This window comes from Daphnia carinata, chromosome 5, assembly GCF_022539665.2.
Source record: "Daphnia carinata strain CSIRO-1 chromosome 5, CSIRO_AGI_Dcar_HiC_V3, whole genome shotgun sequence".
NCBI classification, from domain to species: Eukaryota; Metazoa; Arthropoda; class Branchiopoda; order Diplostraca; family Daphniidae; genus Daphnia; species Daphnia carinata.
In genome coordinates this window covers 1,625,528-1,648,763 of record NC_081335.1, presented here as the reverse complement: position 1 = coordinate 1,648,763, position 23,236 = coordinate 1,625,528, and the positions used below count along the sequence as shown (strand labels likewise).

Here is a 23,236-nt window from a genome sequence, read left to right as displayed (position 1 = left end):
TTTTTTCTTTCCTAACATCTCTTCCTACAAAAACCCTTGGGATGAAAAAAAAACAATACCCAACAAGAACGAAAAAGAAGAAAAAAGAAAAAAAAAATTCAACTAGACAAGAGGGGAAAAAAAATTGGCAATCTAGTTCAATTCTTTTTTTCGTGTGTGTGTGTGTGTGTGTGCATGTGCAAGCATCTCGTTATTATTTTTTGTGCTCCTTCGTGTAGTCACGGTGTTTCACTTCTCGTGAATCATCCAGGGTTAGCCTGCATATCGTAGACATTCGAGCAAGCTACTATCTACAGGGCGGTACTCGGTGCGGCCATAGTCTCTTGTGGTATACACACACACTCGAGCTTGTCAAGAGGAAGGAAATTGAGGCGTTGCTCGCGAGCAACAACCAACCCCAGCCATTGGTTCGTCGCTGTTCGTCACGTGACTAACAAAGGGAGGTGCTCTCGCGAGTCGAGCCAGTATACACTGGGTTGTCAAGAGGCAGTCCCTTTCTCTCGTCTATTGCCTGTGTGCAGCAGTTTTTGCCCGGTGCCTTTTTTTTCTCTCTCTCTCTCTCTCTTTTCCTTATGCCCGCCTCAACTGCGGCAACACGGAAACCTCCACCCCATTTCCCCACCGAAGGGAAAAAGAAGAAAACAAAAAATACTGCTGGCCTGGCCCACGACGGCTGTTGGTATCTAGTATTCGTTCGTCGTAGTGTAACACGTACAGAGTCACGAGATAGAGAGACTTGACTTTAGTTCCACAAAAACGCATTTTTTTTTTTTGTGTTGTGTGTTTCAAAATTTCTTTGTGCGCTGCAAAAGTTAAGCGAAACAGTTTTCGAACGGCGCTAAAAGTTTAAGTTTCTGTTTTGTTTAGTTTCATCCAGAGTGTGCGATGAGCCGGATCATCGAACTGCCACTTCAGTCTTGTTGTTGCCCAAGAGCAGCAACAATAAAAATCGTGCGGTGAATCGCTTTATCTTCCCCACTATCAGAAGACATATCGACGTGTTTCCTGTATGTGTCGTGTTTATGTGATGTGCTTCTAGTGCGAGGAAACAGATGTTATGACGTCAGTCTAAGTTGACCGGAAACGAAAAACAAAAATAAAGACAGTCGAGTTCGAAGTGTAAAGGAAAGAATTAAAACAATCAAGACGTTAAACGTGCGCAATTTCAAGAAACACACAAAAAAATGAACGCCAACGTTCTTTACGGTGTTTGCAACGGTGACGGTGGCGTCGGAGTCGGTTACGGCTCGGCGTCCAATTACGCCACCGATTTGGCAGGATCCGTCTATGGCGGCGTTTACGGAAGCGGTTCCGTCAGTTCAAACAGCGGCGGAGGATCGTCAGGCCAGGCCTCGACTCCCGAATCGAGCGGCCCGACCGGTGGCGTCTTAGGCACCGTCGGCCCGCCACACTACCTAAGCCACCAACAGCAACAACAACACACCCCCGATCCTCGTACACCTCCACTCACTCCGCACGATCAACACACAAACGCGGGACTCCTTCAAACAGATGTCGGATCGGGATCGGGAAACGGACTTTCCTACACTAATTTAGACGCAAACGGCTACGCCACGGCAGCAGCAGCAGCCGCCGCCGCCGCCACAGCCGCCGCTTCCTACCACCTGAGTCCGCACAGCGTGACGGGCATGGGCCAGCACTCGATATCTTCAGTGTCCGTCGGTAACAGCAGTGCCTACCAAACGGATTATTCCGGCCAGCACCACGGCTCGCCCAACCAACACCACCAGCAGCAACTGCACCAACAACAACAGCAGCAACATCACGCCCAGCATCAGCACGGAATACAACAGCAACAACAACAACAACAGCAGCAGCAGCAGCAACAGCATCACCATCACCACCACCAGGTCCATCATCAGAGTCATCACGGACACCATCACCATCATCCGCACCACGGACACCACCAGGTCCATCCGGCCATGACGGGCCACGTCGACGGCAGCGTCGGCATCAACGGCCTATCGGCGGCCGCCGTGGCCATCCCGACGGGCGCAACGGCCGGCTACGGCTACCCGGACGTCACCCAGTACGGAGCTCGCACTCATCCGGCAGCAGCGGCTGGGCATTTTAGTTCATCTGTTGGACCGTACGGCGTCGGCGGGCCGTCACTTCGTGACCAATGCCAGGTCAACGGCATGCTCAACTTGGTAGGACTTGGAGCGGCCGCAGCGGCGGCTGCCCAGGGCCAGCACCCTGGCCAACACCACAATCAACTTCAGGGGCAGAGTGGTGGAGGTGGCGGTGGCAACGGCGGAGGTGTCCAACCCAATCTCAATCACCCCGTCCAGCAACAACAATCTAACGTTCCAACCTACAAATGGATGCAAGTCAAACGGAATGTACCCAAACCCGGTACGTATTCCATCCATTTCCTGAACTCAATAGAATTTCTACTAGGCCTGCATTTCTGTAAACGCGAATATCAATTTGAAAACAAGAGGCCTATCGTTTTCTTCGAGATTTAAAGACATTTCAATTCAATGAACATGTTTTTTAGTTAGGAAAAATCAGATCAAAGTTCAATAATGTTTTTAAAAAGGGGAGGGTTAAGAGCTCGACATTTAAATCATTTTTTTAAAAATGGGTGGGGCTGGCGGTAGTCATGATCGCTGAAAACTAGGGTACCTCTCAAACTCAAAATGCAATACGGCAAAGACCCTTAAATAAAAAGAAAATCACCAAAAAGATGGGAGAGCTAAAACGAAGCCGCCAATCGGTCCCTGTAGGCCGATCATAAAAAAAAAACGGAACGTTTCAGAACCAAACAGCGTTTGAATGGCGGCTAGTCGTCAGTCCCTAAACCAACCAGCTAGCAGCAGCTAACAAGCTAAACGGTTGTTCATGGTTGGACATTCTTTCATCCTTTTTTTTTTTTTTTTTTGAATCAATGAGAGAGATAAGGACGAGAAAGAAAAAAAAGATCATTAATCACGCTGCCGCACTACTGTAGGCCTACACTACACCAACGTGGGTGTAGGAGGAACTCAATGTGCATTGGCCGTAGACCAGCCTCTCAAGAGAAAGAAAAAAAGTAGCCTCTTGTAAAAGCTTACAAGGAGAGGTTTTGGCGGCCTCAATCATAAATCACGTCGACAACAGTCGCCACTTTTGGTTTATCATAAGACGACAACACTGTCCCCACTTCAGCTGCAGCTTTGGGTGGCTCAAACCCCCTACCACCTTCAGAGTTATTAATGATCTCTCTACGTGTGTGGGCCCCCAAAAGAAGGACAACAGTAGAACACTGTGTATATCGCAGCAAACGACAAAAGTGATTTTCTACAAGGCCTAATCGATCGTTTTGCTTCGATAGAAAAGAAAAAGACAAACTTGCAAAACTGTACGAGTGTGACAAGCCGCAAAACCAGTTCTTCAATCGTCGTTGACCATTATTCATCATCGCTCAACACAAAACACGAACACAAACATAGGCTCTTTTAGATCCTATTAGCGGGCGAGTCAATAAATCAAAGAAAAAACATTTTTACAAATGTCCCAGGCTCGAGAGCTTTACGCACAGTAGTCTCTACTCCTAGCCGATAGGATTTCTCTATTCAAACATTGATCTCATCGCAAACACGAGGCGGTATTGTTGTTCCAAAGCATTAGAATTACAAGATCAGCTTCGTTTCTTTAAAAAAAAAAAGCTTCTAATTCCCGGAGCTCGGTCTCGTATATTTACGAACACATTCCTCGCATGCGACGCGTGTGTATAGCGAGGGCATACCTCGGCGTTTCGAGAAACATGTCAAGACTTCCTGATATTTTGGAACCTGTCCCAAGCAGTCAAACACGAGAAAACCTATAGGCAGACAACAACCAAAATAGATAACGCGATATTTAGAAGGTTGGATGCCTACAGAGCAAAACTACGACATATAGGTGACCGTGTTTCAAAAGTTAAAAAGGACAATGTTTTCTTATCGAAATTTCGTAGGCCCGTTTCGTTCTTCAACCGCAAAGAGAGATATCTTCTGATCCACCCACCTTCTGCCCAACAAAAACAGCAAAAAAAAAAAAAAAAGTCCATCTAACGTAATGCAACTCGACTGGCTTTCTAGCGCAAATTCTCAAGATATCGGCCTCCCAAAAAATAAAATTCACATCGGTGGGAAAGTTGTTGCGGTGATCACGTAAAATGCAATCAACGGCCAGTCGGTTTTTCGAGTAAATTTTCTTTTTCGTGCGTGAAGGATCTATCATCCAATAACAAGCTTTGCGACATATGGTGTGCGACGGAATTTTAAAGTCAAGTTTTTTTTTTTTTTTTTTTATGTCGGACAGTTTGATATGCGATACCACATTGCGTCCTAATTTTTTTTTTTGGTTTCGCCGGCCATTCCCGTCGGTTTTCCCAAGAAACACACAAAAAAATACTGAGAAAAATACAATTCTACTCGTTTCGTACGTTAGGCCACCAAACCAAAGTAAAACGCCCGTTAAATAAGAAAAGATAATAATTCGATAGCTATGCATCAAATTAAAATCTTTTCTTACAGAAAAAAAAAATTCAAAAATGGGAAGAAAAAAAAAAAAAAAAAAACACATTAGCAAAGACGAAATTATAGAAACCCAACCTAGTGGGATATTCGAGAAACGATCCCCGACGGTGGCCAATGTAGACCCCCTGCGATCTTGAATTTCATTTCAGTTCTTTTTTTTCCTTGTGGGTCGTTGTTTAATTCCCTTTTTTCATACTCGGTAGAAAAAAAACTCTTTCTTGAAGTCAACTAGGGGAAAAAAAAATACCTTCGAAAGTCGGAAAAAAAAGATCCATCACCCGACATCAAAAGAGGCACACGCACGTATACGGGGATTTGATCCACCCACTTTGCATATGGACTATGTGTGCATCTACCCATCTTCCAAGAAAAGCAGCTTCTTTGCATTTTGTATTCCCCATTTTCATTTAGTTTAGTTTGCGACCCTAGGCAAAAGTCTAACCGAGCGGCTAAAAGAGCTCAAAGAAACAAACTACAAACGAAAAATAAATAAATAAATAAAACGACACTTTTCGCCAAAGTTATTAAACAATTCCGTCATTGTTGGAACAGCTTGGACAGATCCCTCTTGTTTTTTGTTTCCCGAAACTGTTCAGCTGCAGATATCTGCAAAAGCAAGAGGCCTATACACATTTCTGACTCAATATTATGTGCTGCAGCTGACATCCGAGTCAAACATCCGATTCTGTTTTTTTTTTCTATTTCAAAAAGGAGGAACAAAAAATAGGAAAACATCTTTTGAACAGCAGCACGAGTACCATGTAAGTAAGCATGACGAGGGGTGAGCGAATAGAGACGTCCGAAGGGGCACACTATTGACATAAACGAGCAGAATTTTTGTTTTTCTTTCAAGCACGTAAGTTTGGCTGCAAGCCGCTATGCAAACAAGCCACAAAACAGGAGGGCAAAAAATCGTTGCACATCCGTCAACGACGTCCAATACAAACAACGGAGAGATGAACATTTAGGCCGTTTTGATGGCTTTATCACGTTGCACCTTCAGAAGACACACCTTTTAAATATTACGTCAACAACAATTTGTTTTCTCAACGCGCCTTAGGTGCATTCATTTAAAGACGAAAAAATAAAATAAAGGAAAGATCAAAGTATCTTTGGCTGAACATCTGGCACATCGATCCTTCACTATAGACATGGCCTAAGTGAAGATTCAACTCCTCTTGAAACTCTTTTTTAAAAAACAAACTTTTGCTCAACTTCTTTCTTTACGGATGATGTAACATTTAAAAAAAAAAAAAAAAAAAAAAAAGGTTTTGCCAGAGATGGCGACTTGTTGCCTAGTGTAACAACATCATCAGAAAAAAGCCGCCACATGTCCCATGTTGTTCGATGTTGGTATTGAAAAGGAAGGAAGGAAATGGGAAAGGAATGTGCTAACCCCCTCCAGTCTCTATTTCGGCTCTTTCGGGAGTCATCCTTCATGTCGCAACGTCAGTTTTCACTCTACCTCACGAAGGGAAACAAGAAGAAGAATCTTTTCCGCTCGATCCTTCTATCGTTCACATTACGCAAGCGCTCAAAAAAAAAAGGCCACAAACAGCATCTCTCCACTTCCTCTCGATCGAAATTCAATAGTAAAATACATTTTGCCTCTCGTCTCGAGAGACGGGGAGGGTAAAAAGAAGAAGTATTCCCCAAAATTGACATTAAAAATTATTGAATTTTTCTTTGTAAACGGGAAAAAAAAAAAAACAAAAAAAAAACAAAAAAAAAAAAACAGAATAATTCCGAATAGAAGCGAAATCAATTATCAAACGTCCGATAAAGATGATTTTTAATCACGAAACGAGCCATTGATCATTGTCCGGTGCATAGTGATGACGCCAGGTGCTTCAATTCGATTACAAATCGACGCTGAATAATGTATATTCCGTTTTTGGATGGTTCGACTACAGGGCTCACTCAATCTCTCCCGGTTGGCTGTACACACAATCTCGTATGCGTGTGCTATATTTTAACTCAACACCTACAAACGACTACGACCACATTGATTGATTTCTTTGTTTGTTTTTTCTCTTTCCCCTACACCAAAAAAAAAAAAACAGTTCCTCGACCAGAATATGGATTCGGAGGTAGCAGTCCGAACTGCGGCAACGGTGTTGGAGGATTGGTTGGCGGAATGGGCAGCGGTTTGCCTAGCGGTTTAGGAGGCCTCGGAGGCGGCGGTGGAGTTGGAAGTCCTGGTGGAGGCGGAGGTAACGGTAGCGTCAGCGGCTTAGGAAGCCTCGGCGGAGCCAACAACACTGGCCGGACCAACTTTACCACCAAACAGCTGACCGAGTTGGAGAAAGAGTTCCACTTCAACAAATACCTGACGCGGGCGCGGCGGATCGAGATCGCGGCCGCTCTCCAGCTCAACGAGACGCAGGTCAAGATCTGGTTCCAAAACAGACGGATGAAACAAAAGAAACGGATGAAGGAGGGACTCATCCCACCAGAACCGGCACTTTCGTGCACATCACCATCGGCACCGTCGCCCGTCACCGATTCCGAGAGCAACGCCAGCGGTGGCGCACCCTCTAAGAGCGAATCACCGCCTACGCCTCTCTAACAATCCCAACACGAATTTCGATCATTTCTTTTTTCTTTCATCACGCACCCAAAATAGAAAACTTCAACGTTAAAATGGGAAAAAAAACAATATATAAATATATATATAATATAAAAGCTCGACCCATTCACTAATTCTATCGTCTAATCCCAATCCTCTAAAACAAAAAATAATTCAATAAAAAATGTTCAGCACATGCAAGAGATACACTCTGATCGATTTAAGCAATTCCCTGCCACATACACAGCAAATGAGATTCCTAATTTTGTTTTGCAATTTTTTTTTTGTGGTTGGGGATTCCTGTTTATTATTTTGTACCGGTATCATATTTTTCGTGGAGAAAAAAAAAAAAAATAACAATCACAAACCCCTTCCGTTTTTTTATATCGATAAAAAAAATGATCGATAGACGCAAGAAACGCGGAACAATTCCCAGATAAATCCAACACACATTATCTCTTTTTTTTTCTTTTGCATGTAAAAACAATCCTAGTCTTTTGGGGTTCACTTTTCCTCTTCTTTCAACTTTTCTTTTTTTTTTCGATTTTTGACAACAACAAAAAGAAAGACGTACAAAAAGAAAACTTGTACCACCTCCGGCATAATAACCATTTGAAAAACAAAGAGCCTAAAAGATAATGTTTCACAATAATTCTTATCTCTTTTTCAGTTTCGAAAAAAATTAAAGAGATAATTTTCAAAGTTTGTTGTTAATCAGACAACGTCCGGTTCTCTTTTCTTTTTCAACAACTAAGACCCTTTCCTTCAGTTGGAAAAGAAAAAAGAAAAATTGTTTTGTTTCTCTTCCCCTGCACCACATCGCTATTTTGCGTTTTCCATTTTTTCTTTTTGACACCTGTTTCTAACAAAAAATTGCCCATGCGCTTTTTTTTCGTGTGTGCGAGTGCTTTTGAAATGACGAAACCAAATACTCCCCCTACCCCCCTAAAATCACCAAACGAGATATTATTGTACGACACGAGGACAAAAAGAAAAAAAAAAGAAAAACTTTGAAAAAAAAATTTATGCAACACCACAACCTTGTGTAACCTTGACTGCGTGCAAAAACAAAAATTCTTTGTAAACACCATGTTATGCTATTGGCTCACTATACTAAAAACAAAAAGAGATTAAGAGAGATTGAACATTCCTTCTATATACTTGTGTGTATGTCTCTCGTGTGTCTTGGTTATATACCCTCTGATAAAATTACTCGACTATTATGACCCACCACTCACAGACGAAACCATTAGAAAAAAAATGGAGAATTTTTTTTACCAATTTTTCAAAAAAAAACAATCTATCTTTTTCTTTCTTTTCGTATATCTTGTGTTTTTAAAACTTGTATATAAACTGAAATTATCTTTCCTTCTGACATAAAGGCAAAAAAAAAAAAAAAACAAACAAAAACAGAACAAAAAAAATACCACACCATGTACCGTATATGTATCATGTTGTAATATGATGTAATGTATAACAAAAGCATCCAAGCCGGTATTACTATGTATTATCATCAAGCGAGATAGTATTCATTGCAATGATTTTTTTTCCTGATTTTAATTTCGTTTTCGTTTGTTTTTCTACTTTTTTTTTTTTCTACGGGAGGAAAATTTATTCCATCTATTTAAAAAAAAAAAAAAGACTCCTTTGTTTCTTTAGTTAGAAAAAAACAAAAGGGCGCAAACTCGACACACGAAAAAAAAATAAGAGCACCTTGTATATCTTTCCTTGAGCCCTGTCAATCGCCCTCCCACCCCCCTAAAATAATGGAAAACAAAAACAAAACACGAGAAATCCAGATGATGAAACCAATTTTTTTTCGATTTTTTTTCCTTAAAAAAAGTAAGAAAAAAAAAACGAAACAAAACAAAATACACCGTATGCATCTGAATGATTATTCAAAAAAAAAAAAAGCTTTAACGGTTTTCTGTGTCGTTGATTCCTATATCAAATCGAGCGTATCAAGGGAACGTGGATAGAAAAAGAAAGATCCCGAGAGCCCTACACTTTATGATTGATTGAGAAGGGCCTAGCAAGATACAAAAGACGAGCAAAGATGAAGGCGACGACAACAGGCGCAGACAGGACGTACCAGAGAAAATAAGAAAAAAGAATTCGATCGAAAATCTGAATTCTCTTTTTCTTCCACAATTCTTTTCAAGACGTTTAATGGCCAAACCAATTCGTCATTCGAGGTGTCAAACCTCTCGAACAAAAACGAAAAATTTTTAGATCCACCCTCTGCCAATCCACCCAATTGTGGACCAACATTTTAGAAGTTGACCACCGTTCACAAACCCACCAATAGACAACAATACCATTCTTTTAAAATACCCAGTTTTCATGTTTGATCAAAAACTTAAGTTTCAAGAGCGATTATCTACGCGTAAACTAAATCTACTTTTAGTGTGTTGCTATGGACCTACTTTGCTTTGTTGGGCTGGCTTCTCATTCGTCAGGCTGGGAGGAGGTCGAAGGTCAGGCTAAACAGCTATGATTCGGTTGGTCGGCCATTTCGGTGCAGGAGATAAAGAAGGCGCGCCAAAATGTACATCTCTCCTGCGTCGAGCTGCAAAGTGAAAAAAAAAAAAAACAGTACAAAGAATAAGAAAAAAAAATTTCGAAAAAAAGTGGGTTGAGAAACAAACACACAACATGCCGGTATTATATGGAGTTGATCGACATTTCGCATGCGTTTGGGTACAGCAGCCAAGCACACCGCCACCAGCGTGTTTTTATTATCAAGGTTAGGGTACACATTTCACGTGTTCATGTCGAGCAATAGGAATGCAGAGAAAGGCTTGGCAAATGAAAACATGACTTACTATTCTTTTGCAGGCGTTGACTCCATTTTTTGTTCCCAGCGCGCCAAAAGGGATGGGAGCACAAAAGGTAACGCACAGTCAGCCCCAGTTTCAGCAAACTCGTTGGATTTTTTTTTTCTTCTTGTCCAGTTTTGTAAGTTCAGCAACACGTTTTTGGTTCAGAGATTCAATCGAATCGATTAAAAGCGACAAAAGAGTTGAATTCGCTTAACGAACAAATTGGAACGCAACCGACCACGTTTCGTCATTTTTGGTCACGCGAGAGAATTCTCGAAGTGAAATACATTCAGACCGTTTCTAACAAGTTTCTTACACACGTCGAAGAAAAAAAACGATTTTATCAACGACGGCATGACGAAAAAATGGAGAAAGAAAAAACCTGACCACGAGGTTCACACACACACACACGCACAAATAAAAAAAAAACGACACTCTTGGCTTTGCTGATCGTTAAGGCATGTTCATCACACAATTAGAGTTAAATGTTATTTGGTCAGAAATTGACCCACATCAGTTAGAAATAATTGGGAAAAAAAATTGTAGCGATAGCCTACCAAGGAGCGATCGACCAGACAAAGCCAGCACGTGCCAAAAACTGAGTGGGAAAATGAAACGGATCTTAAATGGCAGCGTTTCGCGATTGGTCATAATTACCTCATTACAATTAATACGACTAAACTCGGCAACTCAGCCTCCTTTGTTCTCTCTAATTATCCTTCTCCAGGCCTTTGTCCTTTATGCAGAACAAATCGAAACGAAAAGTAAATAAAATAAAAACAGGTTTTTCTATGCACCTGTTTTATTTTTGGAACTAAAAAAACTGATGCTGTATAACTGGTTACTTTTGAACGAGATTTCATTATTATTTGTAATATCTAGTGGGAAATAAAAAAATAGATCGTGAACCGGCTTCTAGAAGGTTCCACAAAAGTTGTCCACAAAAGTTGACAACGTTGCAGCATCACCAGATCGAAAAGAAGATTCGACGTATTCGGCCAAAATAATGAAGACTCCTTTAATACCATCTTGATATCAATCTTTTACAGACGGTTTATCTCATCCATCGTCATCTCGAATATGGCATCCATTACATGGTGGGTATTAGTTTTACAAGCCAACATGTTCGTGTTGAACTACTTTTTTAATATTTTTTTATGCTACCATGTTTTGCGAACCTCGTGTAATCTGAATGCCATTAAGCCCTCATGACGCATCACATGTTTTTGCAGTCATCCCAACATTTGTGCCAGGAAAACAAAAAAATGAAGCTTGGAAAAAGTGTTTCAGACATTTTTTTTTTTTTTTTTTTTTTTTTGGAGGGGACTGTGTTTCAACCACACACAAAAAATTGGGTGCGGCTTCCGGATTCCGCAAACTTCCGGACCAAGATCCAAGGTATCCGCCTATGCCCACATTGAGAACGTCAAACTAGAGAGAAGAAGACTCTAGAAAAACCAAAAAAAAAAAAAAACCAAAAAAAGAATCTGATGCTGCAGCTGGTCGTGTAACAGTCGTTGAACATTCCACCTGACTGTGGCGAAGGAGAGAGCGTGGCTGTCAGGTCTGAGGGAAGAATTTTTGGATATTTTCTCTTGTCTTCCCCAAATAGGTTTAACATTCTTGAAAATGCGGGAGAAAATAATACACACATACACAGCAGAGAGAAGAAGAAATTTCATCACCGTTTTTGTGTAAGGAACCAAAAGAAAAAAAAAAGGCGAAGCAACTTTTGCCGTGTGTGTGTGTGTGCTCCGTGCGGTGGTTGGCTGGTTGGTTTCGGTGGTGATCCATCATGGCGGTGAAGGCCCATGATTGCAAACGGTCATCCTCGTCGTGGCCTCGAAACAAGTATTCATGGCGCTCTCTGTGTGTGCTCTTTCTCTCTGTATATATTGTATACAGCAAGCGAGCACACACTGTGTGTTTGAAAAAAGAAATGAAAAGACTGCCAGAAGCCTTTTTAGGTTTTTTTTTTTCTTTGTCGAATTTGACGAAGGGGAGGAAAAGGAAAAATTTTTAATGCGTGTTTTTCCTCTCTGCCTGGAGTTTTGATAATTACAATGCTCGACTCTTAAACCAAAATGGTTTTCCCCGTATTTTTTGAACAGTGTTCATTTTTTTTCTTTCTTTTTTGGTTTGTTTCCTTTTAGTTGTTCTCGGCTCCTGCGGCTATTCTACTACCATTTTAGACGAAATCTACTCTAAAAGTTGATGACGATCAGAGAAGGTGGGCGTTCTCTACGGTTCCTGTGTACCGGTGCAGTGAGCTATCTAGAAAACAAGGCCGTCGGTCGTCGGGCTAATGAGCCGTTATCGTCTGATACAAACGGATGTCACCCTATCATGGTAACAAAACAAGCGAAAAATAAAATGTCACGAAATAGAAATGTCAAAAATTGTGTCCGTCCACAACTGTCAGAACGTAGTTCATTTCCTTCCTGCTTCTTGTAGGTCGTACGAGAAGCATAATAGGCCATCTATCCAGCAGGACTCTCGCACACACACACACACACACACACTGGTGTAGAAAAATGGGGAATCGACGAGTGATAAAAGATAAGATGATCAAGAAAAAAGGAGAAATGGGAGAATCCAGAGGCGGAATATATAGAGAAAAAGCAGTCTACAAGCCCAACATTGAATCCATACTGTATGTACTGTATCTGTTTAGAAGAGAAGGGGAAGGAAAAAAGGTCTGGTTGCTTGTGTGTGTGTGTGTGTAGTAGAGCTGCTGGGGCTGGTTGCCCTGTGGCCCTCGGAAAAGGTCAACGTGAGAGAGTGAGCTGGAGAGCTCTGACAAAGACGGATCGGGCCGCGCGTCTAGCGCTCCGACCGTTGTGCAGCTTTCATCGGGGGAAAACTCCTCATTTCCTATTCGGGAAAAATAAGAATGAAGAAAAAGAAAAGAGTAGAGCCTTTTTTTTTTCTCCTTCTTCCTCTGGCCCGTCGCTAACGCCACCGACACAGACGGACTCTGTGCAGTGGAAGGAAGACCTTAGTGCTCCAACAAAAGGAGAGCCGGAGTTTGTGGGAGAAAAGTTTTTCAGGGAATCTATGGCGCAGGAATCTATTTCTCTTCCTTTTTCTCTTGTATTCTCCGTGTGTACTGTTGTTCTGCGCAACAACACGCATCTTGGATTCGTCTTCCAAAAGATCCATTCCAGAATTGTACATAGATAGATACAAGCCGCGGTGAAAGATCCCCCGCTAGCCCATGCAAACTTCATTCTATTTTCAATTTTCCATGTTTTTAAAGTTGGTTAGACGTTGGTGCCATCTAGCGAAAGAGAAATATACGAGATCGTTAAAATGCAATTTTAATAAAAACAAAATAGAAAGGCAAAGTGTTTTTCTTTGTATTGATTAGATACGTTTGTGGCGTATTCCAAACATACAAAGAAAATACAAATATAAAGGCTTAGTGTAGGTAATAGACAAACAAATACATTCAAACGAGAAAATGTTTAATACAAGACGAAAACATTCACACGCACGTTAAGCTGTTTACAATTGATTACTATATCATAACAGTGTAGCACTTTAACTTGTTTTGTTTTTTTTCTAATACGTTCGCCCTTTTTTTTTAGTCCTTCCACGTTTCTCAAATCACCGGAAATAGCGCTGCGGAGGAATTCCAGCGAACGTGATAATACGTGAACCAACTCGAATATCCGTCAGATACCCCTCCCCCCCCCCTAAAATTAAAAACTATCTTTGCGTTTTTTTGTTTTTGTTTTTTTTTCGTTTTTTTTTTTCTTCTGGCTATTCTAGGATAAATTTTAGCATACAGAATCCTACCCGCGTTTTAAAAGAATAATAAACACAAAAAGGGAAAAAGAGAGAAAACCAAACGTGGACTCGCAACTTCTTCCCGTCAACGCCGGGCTGAATATATGAACAGTTAATTCTGCCTACGCATGAAAAGGCGTTTGCACCAAAAAACGAGAGGAAACGAAAACAAAGAATAAACAAAGGAGATACAAAAAAAAAATCATTAAAACAAAACGATACGCATTCAGGGCCAGGGGGTGGGAGAGTTAAGGACGATACATCATTCGCATTATTATTATTATATATATATATATACTGTGTGTATAAGGCCATCGAAGTGAGCGCGGTAAGATGAACGATTCTTTCTTTTTTGGAAGGCCCCTCCAATTGAATGAAGACAAGCCACACAAAAAAACACACACACGCATTTTCATATACGCACGTGATGGGGATGAAAGAAGAAGAAAAAAAAAACGAATGGAATTCTAAACATAAGATGAAGGTTCAACAGCAGACCAAAAAAGAAAGAATTGAAATTCAAAAATGGCCGACTGATGAAAAAGAAGTAGGAAAAAAAAAACATTTGTGTTTTTTCAATGTGTTTTCAATACGTGCACAGTAAACTGACGTCCTTAGTTTCTTTAATGTGTGTTGTGTACAAATATAAGGAAGTTGCCTCAGGCAGCCGGGCACATTCACACCAGAACTAAAAACCCTTTATGTACTAGTATCACTGGCGAAATCCTTTTGTTTGTTTCCGTTTTTCTCAAAATCCGAAAACAATAATCTACGACGGGAAGAAATACAGGAACAAAACAAGCCCCAGATAGTGTAACAAATGAAATCGCTATTTCCTTATAAAGCGCGCAACATCAATATTCACAATATCGCCCAGCAGTCGTTTCTCTTCTTCGCCTTTTCTTCCCCCTTTTTCCCTGTTTTTTTCTACGCTATTTTTTTTCTTGTTGTTTTTTTGTTTTTTGTTTCTTGCAACACACGTAATTGGTAAGGTTACGTAAACGAAGGGAAGATACTGCTTCCTCAGCGCCCCGCGACTCGCCAGACAAATTCGACGTTGAGTCGCTGCTCAAGAGCCATGCGTTTAGTGAGTCCCACTCTCTTTCGTGTTGTGCAGTCAAGTTCACGGCTCATTTTTCTGATCCGGAGTTTTCCTGCGGGCACCGTGAAGAACAGCGGAACTAGAGCTTCCGACTGTACCACCGTTAACGTTGCCTACCATTTGACCGGCTAAGGAACTCGGATCGATCATGACGGGACGATGCTGGCCGTTGTTGCTGTTGTGGTGGTTGTGGACATGCTGTTGTTGATGATGATGCTGATGATGATTCAACTGCTGCTGCATCGGCGGCTGGGGATCGATGGTCGCGCCACCGTTGGCAACGGCCGTAGCTCGTGGTACGAGCAAGATGTTTCCGTCGGCCGACTGCTGTAAGCTGTACTCGTAGGGGCTGTACGGCTGGCCGTCAGCGTCACGGAGCGACTGGAACACGTGGCGATACAGCTGGGCAAAACGGTCCTTGATGCGGGTCTTTTCGGCCGCCAGAAATTCGCGCTCTTTATTGAGACGGATCTTCCTTTCGCGGGCCCGTTTCACTTCGTCGGCCAGTGTCAAAATCTGGTCCAGCTTGCGCTTGCGACAGTTCTGAGCCGCGACCTTGTTTTTGCCACGTCGGCGGATGTCGCGGATGAGCGACAATTGCGGTTCCGTCAAGTCGTACTTGCTCAATCTCTCGTTGAATTCATCCATGGGCAGGTTGATGATGTCGTCCACCGTCATGGGGATGTTCATGGAGCGGGCGCGCTTCTCATCCCGAGAGTACGCTTCGCTCTCCGAAAGGGAGCCGCTAGTTCCAGCTCCTGGAGTTGAGGCCGAATCGCTCACGCTACCGCGTAAGCTCGAGCCCGAAGCTGTTGTCAACACAAAATAACAAAAATAATGTTATAGTTTAGGCTCGCTATTGTTAGCGAGAGCGAGCGAAAACAATCACCTCTATGCTTGTCGCGACTGACGGGTCTTTGCGACGTCCCACTGGCTTCCGATCCCAGAGCGTAAGTGTGATTATGATGGACGTGGTCCATGCCTCGCACATCTGCGTGAAAAAACAAAAAGAATAACATAAATAACTAATCAAAATAAATTGATGGTGTCTTTTCTTTATAATTGAAGAAACAGAAAGGTAATCAAACATAGAAGATGGATGAGAGAGTTGCTTTCGGTATTTAACGAACGAGAAAAGGACATTTCAACGCCATCTAGCGATAGATTAGTCAAACTTTCATCGGTACCTAGTCCATCAAAATAGAGCTTGGGAAAGGGATTCCAAATTGGGCTGTTTAAAACGTACCGTGCGAATGTGGATTGTATTCAATCCCACAGGCATATTTCAAATCCATGGAATTCATGCCACTGGCGGTGTCAAGCGGAGTAGATGGGTGCGAATAAAGGGATCCACTGTTGGCCGAAGCGCTGCTGCCGTAATCGAATTTGGCTGGTGATCCAATGGCTGTCACAGTGGCCGGTGAGCCAGGCAAGTCGCTTTGGTCGTGGAACACACGTTTCCCAAACATCTGATGCTTCTTTTGTGCTACAGGAGTGCCAGCAGCGCTTCCTCTTCCGCTGGTCGAGGCTCCTTCAAGTCCACTGGAACGACCACCATAGCCGTAATCATAATTACGATATTTTGCACTGCAATAATAACATTTCCAGAAATGAGGGGAGACGATACTTGGCTATTTCATAGGACTATTTGTACCCAGATGAATATTCCATGCCGTACGCTGATCCGGACGGCATCACCGCCGTAGCTCCAGTGACGGATGTGGTGTTTGAATCGGTAGCATTTGAAGTGTCAATCCAGTCGCCGTCAGAGATAGATGGGCCCCGCTCGGAACCCATGGAACTGACAGCGCTATCACTTGTCGTATCAATCACCGTACTGGGTATAATCGATGCCACAGGATTGCCACCGCTGTTGGTCGGAGCCAGTCCCAGCGAGTGGTTTACCGGTTGATTATCGAGCAAACGAGGAGGGTACATGGCTGTTAAAGGAAAAAGATTTATTAATAACTAAAAAATTTTGTTTTGGCCAAATTATTATTCCAAATTACTGTCGGTGATGGCCATATCCATCAGCTGTAAATCGTCTTCGTTGAAAATAGAAGGGAAAAATCCATCGCCAGTCTGGTTGACTTCGCCAGCGTTATTCTAAATAAAATAAAAATCCAAATGAATAAACGAATTTCACGCTGCATCAATATTAAACGTTGCATGCTTACCTGATAGTACAAATGCATATCTGCGGTTGTTTCCGTTTTGTAAGGAACTTGCCCGGTAGGCTCCAAGGTATCTGTGCTATTCGTCAAGTTCATCGAAGCTGTCACGGCTGAGCCCAGCGTCACTCCCACTCCTATTAAATTCCAAGAAAATTATTATTTGGTTCAATTCTATTCACATTATTATTGTTTTCCATTTTAAAACTTAAAACTACATGCAGAAAACGGACATAAGTTGTAGTTTTCTACCGCTAGATGGCTTACCGAGACCTGGACTGGGGTAGGATCCATTTCCACCCAATTCGGTGAGTGGCGATCCGATGGCGACATTCTGCAAAAGGGAAGCTCTTCCACCAACATCGACAGCGGAATTGGTGTAGGCCGACACTGGCGCAGCGGCCGAAGTGAGGCCACTGTATCCATGATGATGATGGACGGCGGTGGTAGTGGCTGGTGAGGCAGGATGGACGCCATAGCCGTGGTGTGTGTGGACAGACGAACCATTATGATGATGATGCGGATGAATGGATCCATGAGGGGAATGCGGATGTGGGTAGCCTGGATGGGCAAATGCCGGATGCGGCGAGTGCGGATGGTGGCCAAGAGTGTGCATGGCATGGTGCGGATGACCAGGATGGTGGTGCGTATGATGAACGGGGTGCGGATGGTGACCACCATGATGGTGATGATGGTGGTGATGGCCCGGATGCGAACTCAAATTGGCAGCTGCCGCAGCGGCCGCGGCTCCGTCCGGCAGACTAAGGAAATTGGCCAGGTCCTGCCACCGATGCTCCATACTCATCGTGCGCATTAAAGGCATGCGCACCTAAATCAAACGCAAAACATTAACAATATTAGCCAATTAACAGACGAAAGAAATTATGAATTGCTTTGACGTTCAAATTTTGATGTTTTAAAAAATAATAATGATTTTTCATAGTTCCATGCCCACGCATTAGAAACTGCTTCCTACACAGAAATTTCCTTTTTATCTCGCTTCAAAAGGAGTTGACTCATTATCTCTTTTTCTTAAAGATTTCAAATTAGAAAGTGTGGGAAGTTACCTCCCATCGCCGTCACCCACGTGAATGTTTTAAAAACACATCATTACCAAAACCAAGGCCCTTCCTCCATCCGCCACTACAAGCCTTTCGGAAGATTTGACAGCATATCTTTTAAAATCAACTTACAGCCATCCGCCCGCTTCTAACATCTACTTTCCCATCTTCTATTCATTTTCTCTGACCGGCTAATGACAAAAAAAAAAAAAAAAAATCTATCGCCAAAAATGGATATTAAAAATTGCCTCTAATAACATGCCAATAAAAGGGAATAACAATAAAAAAAAGGAGCCTGTTACTCTCCCCAATCACGTTTGTTATTTCTTTCCTTTCAGTGCCTGACAGCGAGAGGTTACGCCGCAGGGAGTCACACGTTTTCTTCCAACAGCTGAGAGTCTCATGATTACAGGATGGAAAAAAAAAATACGTTTGGGATAGGATCCCCACAAACAACCAACAGCTAGCGAGAACCCTAAAGGGGCGGTCCGTCCATGTCACATTATGAGGCTCTCTCTTTCTTTTCTTGTTTTCTGCGCACGTCCTGTAGTGTGTATGTGTGCTGGGCAGGAGCCATAGCGCAGCGAATGGTGCGTGTCCTCCGCCAGAAAGACACACCACCCAAACCAACCCGCCCCTTCTTCTCCCCTCCTCCTTCCTTTCACTGTGCCAATACGTATATTTGTTCGGACCAATCTCCAACCGAAATTTAAAAGAAAAAAGAATGGACAATCAAAAGGAAACCAGGGGCCGACAAACAATAGGCAAAATAAAAATAAAAATGATTCGTTTTGTAACTAGCGCCGCCGCTGTTCAATAACGGATTGATCGTTGTTCAAAATAGCCAAATTCATTACATAGATAAATGAATACAATGGCGCAGGACCGCGGAGTAAGTGTACACAGAGAGAATAGCATCGCCTAGACAATAGGTCCAAAAGGCGGCATCGGGGTAGTAGCGGGAGCTCCCATAGGGGCGGTGTGCGGTATCCGAGCACACAGACACAGCCGACAGTTACGTCAGCAAATATCGAAAGCTCGGTGACCGCAAATAAAAACATTTGACGAAAAAGATAAAATAAAAAAAGAAGTGGAGGGATCTGAGATATTTCTGTCTCTTCTCAGCTGTTCACATTTTTACGTATTCCTGTACCTACAACATTCGTAAAGCACAACGTCCATCAATTTGAATATCTCATCGATTGGTCGAACCTTCGGTTATGTTTTTTTTAAACATGACTTCTTATCTTGAATCGACAATCGAAATCGAAGGAGGGAGGCCGTATCCAATTCCATCACATGAACCTTTTTTTTTTTCGAAAATTTTATCTTCACCTTTTTCTTTTAAATTACAAAGGTTTTTCTTTCTAACTCTCCTCTTTCTTTTTGTTTATTTCATTCTTGAAAATGTCAGGCGGAAAGCGTGAAGGAAAGGGAGGAAAAAGTGCTGAATAATGCGAGTTTCCTTCCATTTTTGTATCTCATGTTATTTATTATTTTTTTTTCCTCCGTCTTGTGCTTTCCTTATTTCTTCCTACCCGCTGTTATTTTTTTTTCTTTAAGCGTATGCAAATAGAATTCACCAAAGGGGTTGCACGGGGGCCGTCCAAACTGGGCATCAAATTACAACTGTCCGCAACGCAATGTACGTGAGCAACACAGCCGCATCAGCACAAACAAACGCCTATTATATATACACCCCCGACGTGCCCATCAAAAATAAGAAAAATAGAAAGAAATGAGAGAGAAGAGAAATCGTCAACTTTGGAAAGAGAGAAAAAGAAAAAAGAATTTTCGATTCGGTCAATATTGACACGGGCCACGATGTATATACAGTCGGCTTGTTCATTCCCACAGTTCCCAGCTGGTTTTTTTCTTTTCAAAAGGCACACCACACACACACACACACACACATACGCAAGCCCTCGACCAAAAATCAAGAAAATTAAACTCGACAATGATTCATGTTTATTCTGCTTTTGCGCGACGACGGCCGTCACGTCGAGTACAAGATCACGACCCAATCGGCAAACAGGCACAACGGTGCCCCCAATTCTATTTTTTTATTTTTGTTAACGAACTTCACGCCAGGCGTCCCAAGGCGGCCCTCAAGGTTCCGAAATGTTTCGTGCCTAACAAAAATAACCAAGGTCTAAAAGACGTGACCCACTTTATAGACGGTTATCATATGTACAACAAAAACGAAATGGGGCCAAGATTCGGACACTTCAGACACAATGAAATCCATCGATTGTTATGCCTGATGGTTGTACGACATACAAAAGATTTTTTTGAAAAATCCCCACCAAGATCTGACGTCACACCTTTTCAGGTGCCTCGAAAGCCCAGTTATTTTTTCGCCTTTTGACATCCAACGTCAACAACAGAAACGAACGGCCAGCAGCCGATCCTTCAAATACCGTCTCCCCTCAACAAACATACAAAGAAGAGACGATTCCTCCCAGGTATTTTCCCCCTACAATTAGCGTTTCTCGCACTTATTTTCTCACTCTTCTCAACTTTCATCGAATTCTTCCGTCCACCTGAAACCGGGTCCCATTTAAGTAAACAGTGCGCTTTTTCCCCCCCGAGTTCTTTTTGACATTCGGACGTTACCCAAAACGCAGGTCTTTTGCCACTACAATCGACATTTGTATTCCGGACCTTCAAAACTTCACCAACTTCCGCTTTCAAAGAGATATTGAAAAACACTCAAACTTGAATTCATTATCAACGACGCTTGAAAACGAACGAGCAAAAACCCTCAATCGCACACTCGTATTTCAATACTTTAAATCGAATGGTGTTATTAAAACATTTGCCATGTTTTTTTTTTTTTTTTTTTTTTTTTTTTTTTTTTTAAGCGGCTGTTTAAAGGAGATGTCTGGAATGACCGCTAAGGAAGGGAGAGAGGAGGATACGAAAATAACAAGAACATTATTCACAAAGCGGGTCATATTACAAGACAAGGCCCCAGTTTTCTACAGCTCCTACGTTTCATTAATCAAGAAACTTGTCAGACGCGAGAAAGCAAGAAAAAGGGAACAACAATTTAAGTTAACCTGTAAACTAGAATCCGAATAACAAAACCATCCCCATCCTCTCAGGTGACCGAGGATTAGTTTTTTTTTTCAAAGAGGGGAGGGAAGCGAGAAAAGGGAGGCGCGATGTGGTGGAATCGACGGACCACAACGACGTCACGGCCGCAGCTGTACGGCCTTATGGCCCAAAACAACGACCAACAACAAAGCCAATCATCTTGGGAGAGTGTGTATCTCCAGGGCAGATGTAAACTTCATTAATTACAACTTATATTTTAGTTTATTCCTTCTTTCTTTCGATGCGCAGCGCACGCCTAGCGGGGGGTCAAAACACAATGGGCGGTCGGGATTTTTTCATTTGGCTTTCCCATCTTTTCATCTTCCAACCCCGAGAAAAAAAAACGAGGAAAACCAATCGCGTAGTCTGCGCCTTTCATTTCTGATTTTTAAACGAGACTTGACTGTTGGTCACAACAACAACAAAAAAAAACCCCATCTGATTATGAATTCTTAAAAAGAAGAACGAATATAAATCCTACATTCGAGTTGCTTGAAGAGAGCAGAACTGCGCCCAACAATAGACAAAGCCGGCGGGTTCGTCTTGGCCGTTCTAATCTCTACTTTGATCCCATAATCTCTTGTAACTGGCACACAAAAACTTATTAAAGCAGCTACCAAATAAATGAAGAAAAAAAAAACGAGAGAGCAAGAGAGAGAGAAAAGGAGAGATCGGGGTCTGAATAGCCGACATAGCAATCACGTCCGTGAGCATAACGCAATGAAAATGAAACATTGGAAACGAAATCTAAAATTTCGTCCCAATGTTTCGCGTCCCCTAAAATCTCGCCACCTCAACTGTATGACAAAACACACAGGGGAAACAAACAAAAAGGCCAAAGTCTGACCATCGAGGTCTTGTAGGGTAAAAGACCAAACTACCACCTTTGAGATTGACGTGGTAGACCGCTATCACGACAATGCTAAATGCCTTTGACACGTTGAAGAGACGAAGAGGAATACAAACAACCGCAGAGAGAGAAGAGAGAAGGGTATAATCCAACAGTTGGTTGGAAGGCAAGTTTGTGTGTGTGTTACCTTTCGTTACGGATGAACTGGGCAACAGACGTGTGAGGTCCGTCAAGCGCCATTTTTAGCGCGTCAAACAAATCCAATCGTAATTTCCTTAGCCTCTCTATCTTTTACGTACAGGCCGACTCTATATAAGAGAGAACACACAACTTTCACGCACACATGCGTTTTGAAAGAATAAAAAAAAAAAAAAAGAAGAGACAGAAAAAGAAAAGAAGACGAGCTTCTTTCGCCGTGCATCAAAAGTCAGGTTTGCGTTGTATGTAAATAAATTACACCAACTTCCATACGTGTCCCGGGTTTTTTTTCGTGTTCCCCTTTTTTCCCCGTCTCTTTTCTAATCTCCTACACAGTTGCAGTAGCGACAAACGACGCCACAGGGCATTTACTACACCGACTTGATGTGCACCGACACTAACCAACCCGTTCTCTTTTTCTTTTCCTTTTTTTTTTTACTGCTATCAAAGTTAAGACTCTCTTTCTATCCTTCCCAACAAACAAAACAAACAAGCGAAACGCATTTAGTTTGTCCAAACGTTTACTGTTTCTGATTTTCTCAGCGGCGGGCGATTTTATTTTTTTTACGACTGAGCTGAGCCCCAACACCAACAACGCAGTTAAAATACGCAATAAAAAAACAACACGCAACGCTGGAATTTAAGAACGACTGAAATCGAGATCATATCCTTCCGTTTGTGCGGGTTTATTGAACCCTAAACGCCGCAATCAAATCCTTTCACCTCCTCCTTTGCATAGCACGGTACGCACTGAATAGACCCGACAAAATAAACATCCAAAGTAGGAAACATATGATTTGCGGAGGAGGTTAACCTACATGCCAGTCCCGCTGAGCCGCCGCCTATTCCCGGAACCGTGAATCCCCCCCCCCAACTTTTTTTTTTTTTGAGATGCTATTAAGTCCTTCTATTGCATTTTAATCCGATTAAAATGACAAACAGGTGGGTCATTTATTTATATAAAAAAAAAAAAAAAAGATGGCCCAGCGCCAGTTCACGTGCCGGACTGGCAACCCAGTTCGAACCTGTCACGACGCCCAGTATTT

The 23,236-nt window shown here is 42.3% G+C and overlaps 2 protein-coding genes across 3 annotated transcripts in view; one reads left to right on the top strand and one right to left on the bottom strand.

Annotated features, from left to right (window-relative positions):
• The first annotated feature begins 573 nt into the window (after positions 1–573).
• LOC130696159 (homeobox protein Hox-B1a-like) lies at positions 574–8,889 on the top strand. The gene is made up of 2 exons (XM_057519239.2): positions 574–2,376; positions 6,590–8,889. Exons 1-2 carry the CDS (start codon positions 1,185–1,187, stop codon positions 7,093–7,095), a joined length of 1,698 nt encoding a protein of 565 aa, XP_057375222.1. The 5' UTR covers positions 574–1,184; the 3' UTR covers positions 7,096–8,889.
• Positions 8,890–13,252: 4,363 nt separating this feature from the next.
• Positions 13,253–23,236, bottom strand: part of LOC130696155 (segmentation protein cap'n'collar-like) — a 28,273-nt gene continuing 18,289 nt past the window's right edge. For both annotated transcript variants that reach the window (XM_057519233.2, XM_057519232.2), the window contains exons 6-12: positions 17,250–17,811; positions 16,989–17,119; positions 16,821–16,917; positions 16,466–16,751; positions 16,058–16,398; positions 15,701–15,802; positions 13,253–15,620 (exon numbers count right to left, since the gene is read on the bottom strand). In XM_057519233.2, the coding sequence (XP_057375216.1) occupies positions 14,833–15,620; positions 15,701–15,802; positions 16,058–16,398; positions 16,466–16,751; positions 16,821–16,917; positions 16,989–17,119; positions 17,250–17,811 (2,307 nt within the window). In that variant the 3' untranslated portion in view covers positions 13,253–14,832. The remainder of the gene's footprint in view (positions 15,621–15,700; positions 15,803–16,057; positions 16,399–16,465; positions 16,752–16,820; positions 16,918–16,988; positions 17,120–17,249; positions 17,812–23,236) is intronic.

What these genes read in the sequence shown, in the direction of transcription:
- LOC130696159 (XM_057519239.2), top strand. Translation starts at nt 1,185, where the DNA reads ATGAACGCCAACGTTCTTTACGGTGTTTGCAACGGTGACGGTGGCGTC. An exon ending in ACGGAATGTACCCAAACCCG is followed by an intron (nt 2,377 to 6,589) that starts GTACGTATTCCA and finishes AAAAAAAAACAG; the next exon opens with TTCCTCGACCAGAATATGGA.